This window comes from Garra rufa, chromosome 24 (genome assembly GCF_049309525.1).
Source record: "Garra rufa chromosome 24, GarRuf1.0, whole genome shotgun sequence".
Classification (NCBI taxonomy): Eukaryota; Metazoa; Chordata; class Actinopteri; order Cypriniformes; family Cyprinidae; genus Garra; species Garra rufa.
Window position 1 is genome coordinate 39,101,610 of NC_133384.1, and position 18,422 is coordinate 39,120,031.

At 29.6% G+C, this 18,422-nt stretch overlaps 1 protein-coding gene across 1 annotated transcript in view; it reads right to left on the minus strand.

Annotated features, from left to right (window-relative positions):
* Window positions 1–18,422, minus strand: part of ptprma (protein tyrosine phosphatase receptor type Ma) — a 154,477-nt gene that overhangs the window by 33,089 nt on the left and 102,966 nt on the right. The window contains exon 7 of the mRNA XM_073830665.1: window positions 9,092–9,385. Within this exon, the coding sequence (XP_073686766.1) occupies window positions 9,092–9,385 (294 nt within the window). The remainder of the gene's footprint in view (window positions 1–9,091; window positions 9,386–18,422) is intronic.

The window sequence follows — 18,422 nt, forward strand, 5'->3', positions numbered from 1 at the left end:
ATTCGTTCTCTGCTCCTCTGCGCTCCGCTTCTCCCAACAGGAAAATTAAACGCCTTGATCCCGCTGGAAATGAAAAACTAAATCTCTCACAGGCCGAACCGAACGGAGCTAAAAAACACTCTTGAAAGTCACCTTCAGCGCGACACGAGTCCTTACCGCAAGAAAAATGATCCCGGCGGAGGAGGAAGCAGAGGAAGAGGAACGACGCGCCGCTATCGTCGCACAGATTCTGCTGCAGAACTTATCACTACAGAACAATACACTGCAGTACATCACACTAAACACTGACTAGAGCCTGTTCAGACTGGGAATGAGTGGCTGCTCAACTTTATTATATATATATCTATACATATACAGTGGCATGCAAAAGTTTGGGAACCTCTTGCAGAATCTGTGAAAATGTAAATCATTTTAACAAAATAAAAGAGATCATACGAGTCAACCTGCTGATCTGCTCCTTAAGCTTTTTATTATTATTCTTCTTAGACTCAATTTCTGAACGCTACTCCTCCTAGAGTTTTCACCAAACTCAGCTCTTCAGACTCATCTCGCGTAAAGTTTTCATCAAACTGAAGATTAAAAATCATAAAAATCCCATTCTATCTAATATTTCTAATCGATTTAACAATCTAGGCAAGCCTAGCAACTACAATCAAGCTACAATCTTGCTAATCATGCTGGAAACATGTTAGTAACTTCTCAGTCATGCTAATGTCATGCTAGCAACTTGCTAATCATGCTGGAAACATGTTAGTAACTTCTCAGTCATGCTAATGTCATGCTAGTAACTTCTCAGTCATGCTAATGTCATGCTAGCAACTTGCTAATCATACTAGAAACATGCTAGCAACTTGCTAATCATGCTGGAAACATGCTAGTAACTTCTCAGTCATGCTAATGTCATGCTAGCAACTTGCTAATCATGCTGGAAACATGTTAGTAACTTCTCAGTCATGCTAATGTCATGCTAGCAACTTGCTAATCATGCTGGAAACATGTTAGTAACTTCTCAGTCATGCTAATGTCATGCTAGTAACTTCTCAGTCATGCTAATGTCATGCTAGCAACTTGCTAATCATACTAGAAACATGCTAGCAACTTGCTAATCATGCTGGAAACATGCTAGTAACTTCTCAGTCATGCTAATGTTATGCTAGTAACTTCTCAGTCATGGTAATGTCATGCTAGCAACTTGCTAATCATACTAGAAACATGCTAGCAACTTGCTAATCATGCTGGAAACATGCTAGTAACTTCTCAGTCATGCTAATGTAATGCTAGTAACTTCTCAGTCATGCTAATGTCATGCTAGTAACTTGCTAATCATACTAGAAACATGCTAGCAACTTGCTAATCATGCTGGAAACATGCTAGTAACTTCTCAGTCATGGTAATGTCATGCTAGTAACTTCTCAGTCATGCTAATGTCATGCTAGTAACTTGCTAATCATGCTAGAAACATGCTAATATTTTGCTAATCTTGCTAGAAACATGGTAGCAACTTACTAAACATGCTAATAACATGTTAGCAACATACTAACATCTTGCTAATCATGCTGGAAACATGCTATCAACTTGTTAATCATGCTAATAACATTTTAGCAACTTACTAATCATGTTAAAAACATGCTAGCAACATAAAAGCAGCTTGTTAATCACGCTAGAAACATGCTATCAGCTTAATAATCATGCTGGAAACATGCTAGCAACTTGTTAATCATGCTAGAAACATGCTAATGACATGATAATAACTTGCTAATAATGCTAGAAACGTGCTAACAACTTGCTAATAACGCGAGTAACGTGAATTATGCTAGAAACAAGCAAAACAGGCTAGCAACTTGTTAATCATGCTAGAAACATTCTAGCATAATCATAATAGAAACATGCTACCAACTTGCTAATCATGCTAATAACATGTTAGCAACAAACTAACATCTTGCTAATCTCGCTGGAAACATGCTAGCAACTTACTAATCATGTTAAAAACATGCTAGCAACATAATAGCAGCTTGTTAATCATGATAGAAACATGCTATCAACTTGCTAATCATGTTAGAAACATGTTAGCAGCTTTGCTAATCATGCTATAAACATGTTAGCAACTTGCTTGTCAGGTTAGAAACATGTTGGAAACATGCTAGCAACTTGCTAATCATGTTAAAAAATGCTAGCAACATAATAGCAGCTTGTTAATCATGATAGAAACATGCTATCAACTTGCTAATCATGTTAGAAACATGTTAGCAGGTTTGCTAATCATGCTATAAACATGCTAGCAACTTGCTAGTCAGGTTAGAAACATGTTGGAAACATGCTAACAACTTGCTAATCATGTTAAAACATGCTAGCAACATAATAGCAGCTTGTTAATCATGCTGGAAACATGCTAGCAACTTGCTAATAATGCTAGAAACTTGCTAATGGCATGCTAGTAACTTGCTAATCATGCTAGAAAAATGTTAGAATCATGCTAACAACATTCTAATCATGCTAGCAACATGCTAATCATCTAATCTATCTATATAAAGTTCAAAACTTAAAGCTTTTACAGCTACTTTAAACTTCAAGCTAGGCTTTCTCAAGCTAGCATACAGTACATGAACTAATCTTCGAAATTACACTCCTGAATTCATACCGTTTTAACAAAGTTAAAAGTACTCTTGTATATTTATGTATTTATTGAAAAATTAAATTTCAATATTTCTCGATTTATGATTTTCACAAATTTGTCCAAAAAAAAAAAAAAAGATGGAAAATAATGGAAACACCAAACAGTAGGACAGAACTAAATAAATAAAAAATAAATAACATGCATTTTGTATGATCTCGCTTATTTTCTTCAAATGATTCACATTTTCACAGATTCTGCAAGGGGTTCCCAAACTTTCGCATGCCACTGTTTATACTTAAAAAATTAAAAACGACATGTTTCTACTGCTCCGATTCTGCAGCTGCTGTGACTCTCTTACAGTAAATCTGAGAGAAACATCTCTCATAAACAGTGGTACAGACGGACTGTAGTGTGTTTTAGGGGCGAGACGAGCCGCGGGCCGCAGCGGACGGTCGTTACAGAAGATCCGGTCTGCGTCTGGAGTCCCGTCACACTCCTGTCACTCTGTGCCGCTGCTATCCGCCGTCGTGGGATCCGCCGCTCGTCACAATTTGTCAATTACAGCGACGCGTTCACATGCTCCGCTAGCCAACAGCTTCTGACGCACCAGTCCAGAGAGAACGAGAATAAACGACGGAGGATCTGACTGTCTTCTTTCTGTTCTCTTCTTCATGCTGTCAGGAAACAGTTTGTCCTCAGACTATCACACTGACGTACTGCTAGAACTGCTTCTGTATTTACAGTATGAGTAGTATCCCATAATTCAGTGCCATTTCCAGTATTGCACCACTATTGGCGCTCGCAACACTAAAGTCATGGGTTCGAATCCCAGTGAATGCATGAACTGATAACATGCATATCCTGAATAATGCGAACTGATTTGGATAAAAGCATCTGTTAAATATGTAGATTTGAGGATGAATGAAGCTGAAGTAATATCTCTATTTTGACTGACTTTGTGTTTTAATATGAGTCAATTTAAATACATGAATGTCATGTTTGGATGATTTTTTTTTCATGCTTCAGAAAAAATTAAAATCAAAACAAAATCTTAATAAAGTAACATGACATAAAATTAACTAATTAATTAAAATAAGGAAAAACACATTTCAAAGAGCCCTAAACATGTATATGAATGTTTGTGTAAAAAAAAAAAAGGGAAAAAAATTGGGGAGAAAAATAGAAAAAAAACCTAAAAAATTTCATGGGTTCGAATCCCAGTGAATGCATGAACTGATAACACGAATAATTGGGTCGATTCACATGAAAGCTTTTTTTAAAATATGTAAATATGTATCTCTTTTTAGACTTATTTTGATTCTGTTTATAATGACTAAATTTAGAATCATTTTTTGCACTAAATGTAATTATGATTAAAAAATTGCATGCCACTCATGATCGCAAACGGAAAAATTCAGTCAAAAAATTGAATTTACAGTGTAAAATGAATGTCATGTAATTTGACAAAAAATATATTTACATTTACATTTTACAATTAAAACACAAAATCTGGTAAAAAAAAAAAAATCAATATATAAAAATACGAACAGATACATAAATAAATAATCAATAAATAAATACATAAACAAAATAGATACGGAATTTAGAGGAAAAAAAACTAAAAATGTATATGTATATATGTTTGTGTAAAAAAATAAATAATAAAAAATTTAAATTATGGAGAAAAAAAAACTAATTCATGGGTTCGAATTGCAGTGAATGCATGAACTGATAACATGAATAATGTGGGTCAATTCAGATAATTAAGATGCAAAAAGATTTGCATGCCACTCATGATTTGTACATTGTGAAAAGAAAGAAAGAAATACAAATGGAATATAGGGAGGAAATAATCAAAGGCCCATAGAAATGTATAATGTGTAAAATAAATAAATAAATAAATAAAAAATAATTAAAAAATAATAAATAAAATAAAATAATGTTTAACTTCATGTTCTCTTCTTCATGCTGTCAGGAAACTGTTTGCAAAATAAAATAAAATAAATCAAAACAACAGAAGATCTGACTGTCAACTTTCTGTTCTCTTCTTTATGCTGACTAAAAATACATTTTATTTTTATTCTACATTCTGTCTGTATTTTTTCTTTCTTTTTTCTTATTTTACCAAATTTAGTGTTTTCAGTTTGAAATAACATAAATTATGATGTCGGAGGAATAAAAAAAAAAGTAATTTACAAAAAAAAATCATCAAATGATTTAGTAGTAGTCGTAGTAAGAAAGAAATAGTAGCAAGTAGTAGTAATGTTCTGCTCTCAAGCTCTGTGACAAACATTCCAATAACGTAAACAGAACGTTTTATCAAAGTTAACTGGTCTTTAATTATCTTGTCAACATGTGAGCACAACAACATTACTTGTACATTTTTCATAGAATGTATTTTGCTCTGAAATGTTTTACTGTGTTACTTTGTTTCAGAATGTTCAGTGAATATTCAAAAGTAACATTCACATAATATGGAATGTTGCCTAAACATTTGCATAACAAAGAAATTTTTTTTTTCATAACTTAATGGGACGTCAGCAAAACGTTCTTAGAACAGGTTTTTGTTAGATAAGGTCCCATCACATCTAATATGGCATCTATCTGAATCTGTGCCCAGTTTCTACTCCATTAGTATTTGATGTGATTGGTGTGTGTGTGTGTGTGTGTGTGTGTGTGTGTGTGTGTGTGTGTGTGTGTGTGTGTGTGTGTGTGTGTGTGTGTGTGTGTGTGTTGGTCAACAGGTGGCGCTGCTGCAGGTATGAGTGTAATGTTTACTAGGTTTAGGTCACATGAGTTAACTGTTTACGGTGTCAGCGGGATGAGTGTCGGCTCGCATGAAGCCCGTCTCAGCCCTTCAAAGTGCCGCTCGCCCCATCAACAACACGCATGATCTACTGCCACGGCTTTATCTGCTTTAACACGCCGACATCTGAACATTCACTTCATTCACGTCTGCTCACCGTCAAAACAGAGACGCCACGCACTCAGATCACATTACAGCACACTACAGATACTACACTACAAACACTATACTGTGCACAAACTACAGTCTCATTCATTCATTCATATATATATATACTGCCGCTCAGGGAGCAGTAAGATTTTTAATGTTTTTTAAAGGCTGCGTTTATTCGACCGAAAATACAGAAAAAAACTGTAATATTGTGAAATATTATTTTAATTTAAAATAGCTGTTTTATTATGTGAATGTATTTTAAAATGCAATTTATTCCTGTGATACAAAGCTGATTTTTCAGCATCATTACTCCAGTCTTGCATGATCCTTCAGAAATGATTCTAATGTACTGATCAATTATCTATGTTGGCTGCTTTTTTAACCTGTGATACTTTTTTCAGGATTCTTTGATCAATAAAAGAATAAAAAGAACAGCATTTATTTAAATTAGAAAGGTTTTCTAATAATATACACTACTTTTTAAAAGTTTAGGGTCACAGTTTTTTTTTAAGAAATTAATACTTTTATTCAATAAAAAGTGATAGCATAGATTTACACTGTTAGAAAAGATTTCTATTTTGGATAAATGCTGTTCTTTTTAATTTGTTATTCATCAAATAATCCTAAAAAAAAGAAGACATTAATAATTCTAATAATTTATTTTATTTTATTTTATTTTATTTTTTAGGTAACAATGATTTTATTTCAAGTAACAGAAATGTTTAGATTTTTTTAATGGTTTTAGATTTAGTCAGTGATAATAAACCGGGAACAATACCAGTACCAGTTTTTAAAACAGTTTAAAAATGTGAAATATAAAAAAAAATATAAAAAAAAAAACAAGATTAAACAACAAAAAAAGTAAAATATATATATAAATAAATTAAATAATTAAAAACTATTTAATAAACAAAAATTTCTAAGGGCACAGTACTATAGTGAGTAGAAAAAAACTTAATTTAACAAAAAAATATATATATATTTTGCATATTTATAATATTATGTTTTAAATAAATTCCAAATAAAATCTAACGTAAATCGTAAATAAAATCGTCAGCAGCATGATCCTTCAAAAATCATTCTAATATGCGGATTTGCTGCTCAAGAAAACATTTATTATTAACATTATGTTGAAAACAGCCGAGTAGAATTTTTTTAGGTTTCTTTAAAGAATATAAAGTTCAGAAGAACAGCATTTATCTAAAATAGAAATCTTTTGTAGCATTATAAATGTTTCTTGAGCAGCAAATCAGCATATTAGAATGATTTCTGAAGGCTCATGTGACACCGAAGACTGCAGTAATAATGTTGAAAATCCAGCTTTGAATCACAGAAATAAATTACATTTTAAAATATAATCACATAGAAAGCAGATATTTTAAATAGTAAAAATATTTTACAATATTACTGCTTTTGCTGTATTTTGGATCAAATAAAAGACTTGTTGAGCAAAAAAATTCTTCCTGTTCATATAGCGTATGCATGTATGTTTCTATGTGTCCATGTGTATATTAATGATATATACGTCCAAAACAAACAAAGCATTTGCCGTTTATCAGAAAGCCTGTGTTCAGTTGTTCAGTTAAAGGCTGTCAGGACAAGTAAATGCTAATGAGTGGACAGTCAATGGGATGAAATGATCATTTATGTAAATGCAATTTTGCATTTGCACTCTTTACAGCCCGGAGCATCTTTCGTCCGATTGGCTGATGAATCCTGTGATGCGCTAATGGGCAGTTAGCGCTCAGGCTAATGGAATAGCGATTAGCCTGGCGTGGGAGCGTCACACGGCGACCCTGAGCGCCGCTACAATCACAACAGTCATTGGGAATGAGAGTCATTGCACCTGCTTAATTACTGTGATAATTGCATGTGGTTTGCTGGGGGCCCGGGGCTCCGGCGGCGTGATGCTAATGTGCCCAGCGCTCTGACAAACCCTTAATAACGTTAATGCTTTCCTGGGCCATTACTAGAGAAACACCGGCGCTCGTACTGCGTCTGAACAACAACAAACTAGTGTTTATTTAGCTAATCAACTCCTTGTGAGTCTAGAAACAAGCTCTGTTCAGGCAAACAAGCTTCATTCGATGTTTAAACAAGATCAAACTCTAGTGATTCACTGAAGACTCTGTTAAAAGACTCACTTGAATGAATCGCAGCACAAGGAACAAAGCATCAAAACACGACACAACCAGTGAATGGGAAGACACTAAAACTAGCTGAACTACATTAAGATTCATTGTAGTGAATCAATTCATTGTAGTGAATCAGTTTTTAGTACTGAATCAATTCCTTGTAGTGAATCAGATTGTACTAGTGAATCAGTTCATTGTAGTGAATCTGTTTGTAGTGAATCAGATTGTACTAGTGAATCAATTCATTGTAGTGAATCAGTTCATTATAGTGAATCAGTTTGTAGTGAATCAGTTTATTTGGACTGTGGAGTAGCAGTTCAAATAAAGAGTCTAAAAAAGATTCATCACTGATTCGTCATTTTTTAACCTTTTTTGTATCAAATTATTAAGTATTATTAAGTTAATAAATAAATATTTTTTATGCATAAAACCCAAACTTATACTTTGGAAAAAAATATATATATAAATAAATAAATAATAAAAATGAATGTTTTTTTTTTTCGATTATTTTTTTATTTTATTTTTTGTTACATTATGTTGTTTATTTTATTTTTTGCTCATTATATCTTACTATACTGTGAGATGTGATTTTATTTTTTATTTAAATAAATGTTTTTTGAAAATACATAGTTTTTTATTTTATTTCAGCTAAGCTTTTTACTATAAGTTGTAGTACTAAAATAACTAAAACTAAATAAAGTAGAATAAATAAAAAATAATGAACAACAAAACAAAATTACAAAAGCTAACTAAAATAAAAATCAAATCAAATAAAAGCTTTAAGCTTATTTTATTTCAGCTGAACTTATTTTACTATAAGTTGTAGTACTAAAATAACTAAATATAAATAAAATAGAACTAATAAATTAAAATGAAACACCACACAACAAAAACACACTAAAACAAACTAAAATAAAATAAATAAAACTTTAAGCTTACTTCATTTCAGCTAAACTTATTTTACTACAAGTTGTGGTACAAAAATATCTAAAAAACTAAATAAAGCTTATAAATAAAAATGAACCAACAGGCAACAAAATTACAAAAATGAGCTAAATTTTTTTAAATTAAATTAAAAAATAAAAGCTTATTTTATTTCAACTAAACTTATTTTACTACAAGTTGCAGTACAAAAATTACTAAAACTAAATAAAGTAGAGCTAATAAATAAAAATGAATCAACACACAACAAAATTACAAAAATGAGCCAAAATAAAATAAAATAATAAACAAAAACTGCAGAAGTATCTAAAATAACACTGGTATTGATAACTAAAGAGGTTTGAATGTAGTTTAACTGCTTTCAGTGTAGTTTCTCCATCACTGGTTGTCAGCTGTTGTCAGAATCAGCTGTAATCTAGTAGAATAGTTGAGGACACTCACCTGCACACTTGGTGCGGGCTCTGAGCGGGGGTCCCGGGGCCCCGGTGCCGCCCTCGTTGGGTCTGGTGAGCAGGACGCTGATCTCGTACTCGGTGTCGGGGTCCAGGTGTCCGATCTTGTGGTTGGGTTTGTCGACGGGTTGGCTGTCGATCAGGCTGCCGGACAGCGTGCGATACTCCACCTCCTTCTCGATGATGGGCCCGTCTCCGTTGATGGAGTTGGCGTTGAGCTGGATCCACAGGTAGGTGGCGCCGACCGCCGTCAGCTGAGGAGGAGCGATGGGGATCGGAGGCTCTGAGAGAGTGAGAACTATATTACTACAACATACAAGAACTTAAAATAAAACTAGATAAAAAAAGTTTGTCAAGACAAACTTTAAGTTGGCTTGAGAAAGCCGGACCAGAAAGTAAAAAAGTTTTGACAATTTTCAGTCTGAAATAGTTTTAAAAGCTTAAAGTTTGATGGATGGATGGATGGATGGATAGATAACAAGTTACTAGCATGTTTCTATCACGATTAGCATGTAGCTAGCATATTGCTAACATTTTTCTAGCACGACTAACATGTTGTTAGCATGTTTCTAGCATGTTGCTACCATGATTAACATGTTTCTAGCATGGTTAGCTTGTTACTAGCATGTTGTTAACATGATAAGCAAGTTACTAGCATGTTGTTAGCATGTTTCTAGCATGTTGCTACCATCAATAGCATGTTTCTAACATGATTAACATGTTACTACCATGTTGTTACCATGTTGCTACCATGATTAGCATGTTTCTAATATGATTAGCATGTTACTAGCATGTTGCTACCATCAATAGCATGTTTCTAACATGATTAACATGTTACTACCATGTTGTTACCATGTTGCTACCATGATTAGCATGCTTCTAATATGATTAGCATGTTACTAACATGTTGCTACCATGATTAGTAAGTTACTAGCATGTTGTTAACAAACAAGTTACTAGCATGTTGTTAGCATGTTTCTAGCATGTTGCTACCATGATTAGCATGTTTCAAGCATGATTAGCATGTTTTTAACATGTTGCTACCATGATTAGTAAGTTACTAGCATGTTAACATGATAAGCAAGTTACTAGCATGTTGTTAGCATGTTGCTACCATGATTAGCATGTTTTTAACATGATTAGCATGTTTCTAGCATTTTGCTACCAAGATTAGTAAGTTACTAGCATGTTGTTAACATGATAAGTTACAAGTTACTAGCATTTTGCTAGCATGATTAACAAGTTACTAGCATGTTAGTATGATTAACATTACTAGCATGTTGTTAGCATGATTAGCGTGTTGTTAGCATGTTTAGAGCATGGTTAACATGTTACTAGCATGTTGTTAACCTGTTTCTAACACAATTAGCATGTTGCTAACATGATTCTATCACAATTAGCATGTTACTAGCATGATTAATCAGTTACTAGCATGTTGTTAGCCTGTTTCTAGCATGATTAGCATGTTACTATCATAATTTTAAGTTACTAGCATGTTGCTAGCATGATTAACATGTCACAAGCATGTTGTTAAAATGATTAACAAATTTCTAGCATGTTGCTAATATTATTTGCATGTCGCTAACATGTTTACAACATGATTAACATGTTACTAGCATGTTGCTAACATGATTTTATCACGATTAGCATGTTATTAGCTTATTGCTAGCATGTTTCTAACACGATTAGCATGTTACTAGCAAGATTTTATCACGATTAGCATGTTACTAGCATGTTTAATCAGTTACTAGCATGTTGGGAGCATGATTCTAACATAATTAGCATGTTACTAGCATGTTAGCGAGTTATTTGCATGTTACTAGCTTAGGAGCATGTTACTAGCATGTTGTTAACATGATTCTAGCATGATTAGAAAGTTATTTTGAATGAGTTTTAAATTTATTAATAATATAACAAAGGCCTATTTTATTTCAGTTAAATGTATTTTACTACAAGTTGTAGTACTAAAAGAACTAAATCGAAATCAACTAGAACAATATTACTACAGCATATTTTTCTTATAAAAATGATAAGTTAAGGTGAGTTTAGCTATGGTTGATGGTCAGCTGAACTTATGGCTCTCAAAGGCGAGTCATTTGTTAATGAAACGGTGAGACGAGGGAAAAGCGGCGGATCAACAAAGAGCTGTTTAATTCCGCCCCGCGTCTCTGGGCTTTAATCTTAAGTGGCGCAATTAAGCGGCGGCGCGTCACTCGCGCACAAAAGCCACGAGTCGCAATCTAGAGCGTAATCTTCAGACGGGGGCCGCCGATTCCTCTGAGCTAATCACTTAAACCAATTAATTTCCTGACCTTCATTGTTTTAGATGAGCACAATTTCATTAGTCGCCACCCCAGCGGTCCTGCTCCAATTCACCCGCCATCCTGACACAGAAACACCCCCAATACCACACACACACACACACACACACACACTATACACACTTACACAGAAACCGCCATCAGAGCATGAAAATCTATTAGCAATACAAGACAATCTGCTTCAGTGTCACAATGAACCTGAACACAAATGAGGCCTGTGACTGATGTTTCTACAAGAAGAACATCTGTTTTATCATGTTTATCATGCATTTGCTCTTGTTCACGACCGGTTGAGTCTTAAACCCATCAGTAACGCTCTACAATAAAGTATTTAAAAAATTTAAATACACAATTTTACTTGGAACCAAATGCAGTAATGGTATCTTTAGGCTAGATGCTACCACCGGAAAAAAAAAAAAAAAAAAAAAAAATTATATAAAAAAAAAATTATATATATATAATAAAATAAAATAAAATAAAAATTAAACAATGGAATTATAATTAAAAAATATATATAATTATATATTATTATATAATGATATATATTATATATATAATAAAAAAAAATCCACTAAATAAAACACAATCAAAATAAAATTATAAAATAGAATATAATAATTACAAATTAAAAAAATAAATAAAATTATAAAAACAATAAAATTATAAAATAAAATAAAACAAAATATAAAATTAAAAAATATATAAAAGAAATAAATATATATATATTATATGAAAAATATAAAAAACAATTTATAAATGATTAAAAATGATTAGAAAGATTTAATAAATGATGGAACTATAAAACAATTATAAAAACTTAAAAACTAATTAAATAAAACGAAATTTATTAATAAAATTAAACAAACAAAACAGAATTATACAAAATAAAACAAAATTTAAAACAAAATAAAAATTATGAAATAAAATGATAAAAACAAAATAAAACAAACTAAAATTATAAAACAAAACAAAAAATTAAATAAAATTATACACAAAAAAAACTAAATTATAAAAGTAGAAAAATTAAATAAAACTAAAAAATAAAATAAAATTATAAAAGTTAAAATAAAATTAGACAAAATTAAATTAAATTAAAAATATTAAAAACAGAATTATAGAAAACAAAACAAATAAAAAATTTAAATGATCCAATAATAAAATTAAAACAAAATAAAATGATAAACAATTAAAAAAAACTAAATGATAACAAACTAAATAATTAAATAAAAAATACACTAATAAAAGAAAATATAAATAAAAAAACAATAAAATTATAATATTATAAAAATAACAAAATTATAAAACTAAAATGTAATAAAACTAAATTATAAATATAATTAAAAATAATTATAAAAACAAATAATATTTAATACTACTAAATTATAAAATATAATAAAAAATTAATTATAAAACAAAATAAAATGATAAACAATTCAAAAAACGGAATAATTAAATATTAAACTAATAAAATAACATTTAAATAAAAAAACTATAAAAATTATATTATAAAAAATAAAATTCTAAAAATAAAATTTTATAAAACTAAATTATAAAATATAATTAAAAAATTTATTATAAAAAACAAATAAAATTTAATACAACTAAATTATAAAATATAATTAAAAAATTTATTATAAAACAAAATAAAAATAAATATTTTTTTTAAAAAAGAATGAAATAAAATAAATAAGTAAACTAATGTGAAAAAACGGTATCAAAGCAACTGAGAAAGTGTGTGCTCACTACTGATAATGCTGACAACAACACATACATTCAGAGTGTCACTGCTGTATTTAGCACACAGGTACAACATGATCAGACAGACGAACAGACAGACTATAGGCTCAGATTGAGAGCTCATAGTGGTTGGATTGAAGTATCAGGTCTGTGTAGAGGAAGCGCACAGCGGCGTATGGATGTGAAGCGTGGAGAATGCCAATTACAGCTGCGCTAATGGAGCATCCATCATCCTGGCAGCTCTGTGCAGGTGTGACCAAAGACACGCTCCGCTACACCCACAACAACAACACCAGCGACAACAACGACAGCAACATCTCTCTCCATAATCCCCATAACACATTCACACACACTACAAACACCATGAACACGTGTGACTCTGCTGTCGGTCCTCACTACAGTACAATAGTGGGGTGATGAGACAGGCACACCATAAAACACACTAGAAGACCACAGAGACGACCTGGAACTTTAAGAAACTTAAAGAAACCACAGACATGATCTGATCCTGATGCGATTCAGTCAAACATACTGGAAATCTCAGATTCCAAACAAGCGGAACTCAAACTCATCTCAATTACAATGATTCGTTCTCATGCAAATCATGCAACTTTGTTTTCTTTCTTAAAAAAAAAAAAAAGCTACCAAACACCAACTTACGAAACTGACACTAATTTTCAGGAAATAAACAGCTAAATAAAAATAAAAAGATAAATAAAATAGAATTACAAAAATTTAATTATAAAAAAATAATAAATAAATTATAAACAAAAAAATAATAATAAAAATAAAAATAAAAACTTATTGAATAGAATGACAAAAAATAATAAAAAAAATAAAAAAAACATTAATAAAATAAATAAAAGTTAAATCAAAAAAATTATAAAATAGAATTACAAAAATAAATTAAATAAAAAAAAATTAAAAATTAATTAAATAAAAAAAACTATATTAACTCAGGCAAGTGTCATTAATATACAAAAAAAAAATTAATTCTTATAATTAAATATATATTTTGTAAAATATTGAAAAATACAGTTTCACTGCTGGTTTAAAAAAAAGCTTTTAAACTAAATTCACCCATCAAAACTCCCTCTGCAGTAAGTATAAATAGACAAATAAAAAAATATATTCATAAATTATCTTTATTTATTTATTTATTTATTTTATTTTTTTTTGTTTTTTTTTAAATACAAGAATATGATGACTTTTTAAACTAATATATATATATTTGTTTATGAGTAAATAACTGACTTAAATTCTATTTGAACTTAGAAACTAAGAGCAAAAAGAGCAAAATGATTCCATTGTCAGATAAAAAAAGGAAATTAAAAAAAAAAAAAAAAAAAATATATATATATATATATATATATATATATATATATAAACAAATTCAAACAAAATAAAACAAAAATTAATAAAAAAAGAACACAAAATGTAATTGAAATAATAAAATAAAATAAATAAAAATAAAGTTAAATTAAACAAAATTATAAAACTGAATTACAAAACTAAAATAATAAAATATAAATAAAAGTAAATAAAAAGAAAATTAAAATTATGAATAAAAAACCAAAATGTAATCAAATAAAACTAATAGAATAGAATAGAATAGAATAGAATGACAAAAATATTTAAATTATTAAATAAAACATTAATAAAATTATAAAAAAAATAATACATTTAAAATAAAACAAAATTATAAAAATAAAGTTAAATAAAACTAAATTATAAAATAGAATTACAAAAAATAAATTAAACAACAAATTAATTAAATAAAAAAACAAAACAAATTAATATACAAGACTAAAAACAACTAAAAATAATTTATTCTTATAATTAAATATATATTTTGTAAAAAAAAAAAAAAAATGCAGCTTCACTGCTGGTTTAAAAGAAAAACACAAAGATGGCAAGAATACTGAAATATACAAATAATATAGTAAGAATACTGAAATAAGCAGTTCTGACCTGTAATAAATATATTTTAAACTATCAAAACTTCCTCTACATTCAAATTTTGAACTTCTGCATTTTTTCCCTAAAGCAGAAGAAAATACTATAATTTATGTTTAATTCTGCAACTCTGATGAGAAACTCAGTTATGACTCGACTCAGTAAAAGTCTAAAATCATAAAATACCACGTATGACACGTTAAAACACTTGTACAGAGGAACTGAAAGCGTCTCGTCATCAGAATCAGAATCTCAGCAGCTGAAGAGAGTAAAGGCCGTGAGACATCAGTGTAAGTAAAGCAATCCTGCGCTCATCAAAGGTCAGAGGTCAATGCTCAGCTGTCTGTGTGTGTGTGTGTGTGTGTGTGTGTGTGTGTGCGTGTGTGTGTGTGTGTGTGTGTGTGTGTGTGTGTGTGTGTGTGTGTGTGTGTGTTGCACCTGCCACACACACACACACACTCATGTGGTGTGGTATAATTAGAAGTGTGTTGGGCTGCACCCTGAACCGCACACATCTGATCTTGTGTCTGTTATTAGGATGTTCTGTGGGTTTCCTCCATTGGTTTTCTGCAGGTTTGAGGGCGTTGAGAGTGAATGTGAGTGAATGTGAGTTAATGTGACGTGACAGAGACCTGAACTCATCACACACTCGCTGTCCTGCCGGCGTCTGGAGTCAGACTCACTGTCTACAGGCACAACTTCCTCCTCAGAAGGTCGAGGATGACAAAACTGGCCCACGGTTCTGTTTTTCTTTCTCGTTCTCTTTCACTGTCGTCAAACATAAGAGCATCCGAGTATCTCAAACTACAGTAGCACGCAATATACCAAAGAAAATCCTGTCATATATTACAAATAATTTAAATATATTAAAAATATATATCTATAAATCATATGACAAAAAAATATACCATGCTTATTTTATTATCATTTTAATTCTTGGATTTTTTTTTAACAATATCCATAAATATCATATAAATTGTACATTTTTTATAATAACAATTATACAAATATGTTTATAAATATAATATAATGCATATTTTCAATAATTTAAATACATTTATTTAAAATATATTACAAACAATATCCATACATTTATAACATACTGTATGTTTTATTAATATTAATAAAATAGTAATCTTATAAATATAAAATATATTTATAAATATAGTAATATTATAAATATTTTTATGGTAATTTATATACATTTAATAAAAAAAAGATATTCATACATTTAAAACATACTGTGTGTTTATAAATTTTAATAAAAATGTTAATATGATAAATATTAAATATATTTATAATAAAATATATTTATAATGAAATATAGATAGTAAAAATAAGAATAGATTTATAAAAAATAAAAATAAAATGCATATATATATATATTTATATATATTATATATTTATATATATATATATATATATATACTGTACATATAATACATTTATAAAACATTATTTTTAATATGAATATTGAAAAATAACTAAAATGTATTAGAAACATATTTCTTACATTTACTATATATATATATATATATATATATATATATATATATATATATATATATATAAAAAATACATTTATATTTATAAAAATTATGAATATCAAAAATATAAATAAAATATTTTTTATATACTAGTGGAAAATATATCAAATATAGATATTAAAATTAAAAATGATTTGCAAAAACAAATTATTAGAAAACAATTTATTGTTTAATATACTACTGGAAAAATAAAATATTAAAAATAAAAACAGATTTATAAAAATTATTTTATGAATATAAAAAAATTAAATGTATTAGAAATATATTTCTACATTTACCAAACATATAATACATTTATTTAAAAAATATACGAACATAAAAAAATATAATATAAATATTAAAAAATAAAATGTATTAGAAACATATTTCTAAATTTACAATACACAAAAAAATTAAATATATTAAAAATATAAATACAAATATTTTAATATACTACTGGAAAAACATATAAAATATAGATATTAAAAATAAAAATTTATTTATAAAATATTATTACATGAATATATAAAAAAATTAATGTATTAGAAATATATTTCTACATTTACCATACATTTCTACATAAAAATGATACATCTAAAAAATATAAATACATAAAAAAATGAAAAAACAAAAGGTGTATTTTCGGTGGTAAATTAATTGGCAGAAGTTCATTCTGGCACCTGCAGCAGACAGGCATCGTGTGTGTGTGTGTGTGTGTGTGTGTGTGTGTGTGTGGACAGAGAAAGGAAGCGTGCTGTAAATGATTTATGACTCTCATTGTGCTGTCACAGGACGCGGGTCAGTCTTGTTAACCTGCGGGCGTCTTTCTCCTGGAGGAAGCAGAGCGTTGTGACGCCCGTCGCTGCCCTTGGCCGCTCTTAACACACACACACACACACACACACACACACACACACGAATGAGAGTCTCTGCAACCAAACATGTTTCACACCGCCTGTTAATCTAAAGGGGCAAAATGTAAAATAATACGATTTGCTGAGCCAATTTGGGCTAATAAGCGGAGAGAGGCGTGATAAACAAGAGGAAGCGCCGCTAGTAACCACACGTAAAACATGATGGAGCCTGACATCAAAATAGAGGCAAGAGAGGAAATCTGAGGAAGATTTACAGCCCAACACTCCTTATAATGACACTACTGATATATCTCTTTCTCACACACACAAACACACTCTCACACACACATAAACACGCCGGCTCTGATCCAAAACTAGTGAAGTGCCGACACAAGTGAGTGTTCATATTAACGCTGCCTAATAAGATGATCTTCTTTTGCATTTACAGTAAGAAAGATATTTTAGGCTGCTTGATTTTTTTTTATTCAAAACATCTGTTTAGTGCAAAAAGCTTTTACTAAAAATAATCAGCATATTAATAGATTCTAAACTTTTTTCCAGAAACATTTGCAACAATTGGAAGAAATATTATAAACATTAAACTTAAAAAAAAAAATCTCATCACCAGTTTCTTTTAGGGAATCTGGCACTACTAAATGGGTTAGAATATCTAAATAATTCTAATTTTTTTTTTTATATAAAAATAATGTTAAAAACAGTTACACTAAATTTAAAAAATATAAATTTAAAATATAATATAAAAATTAATGAATAAAATTATATAAAATAATATATAATAATAAAATAGAATATACAATAAAATTATATATATATATATATATATATATATATATATATATATATATAAATATATTTTTATGTTATTGTAAGCGTCAAAAACATCAGGTGGTGCGACCATCCGGTTA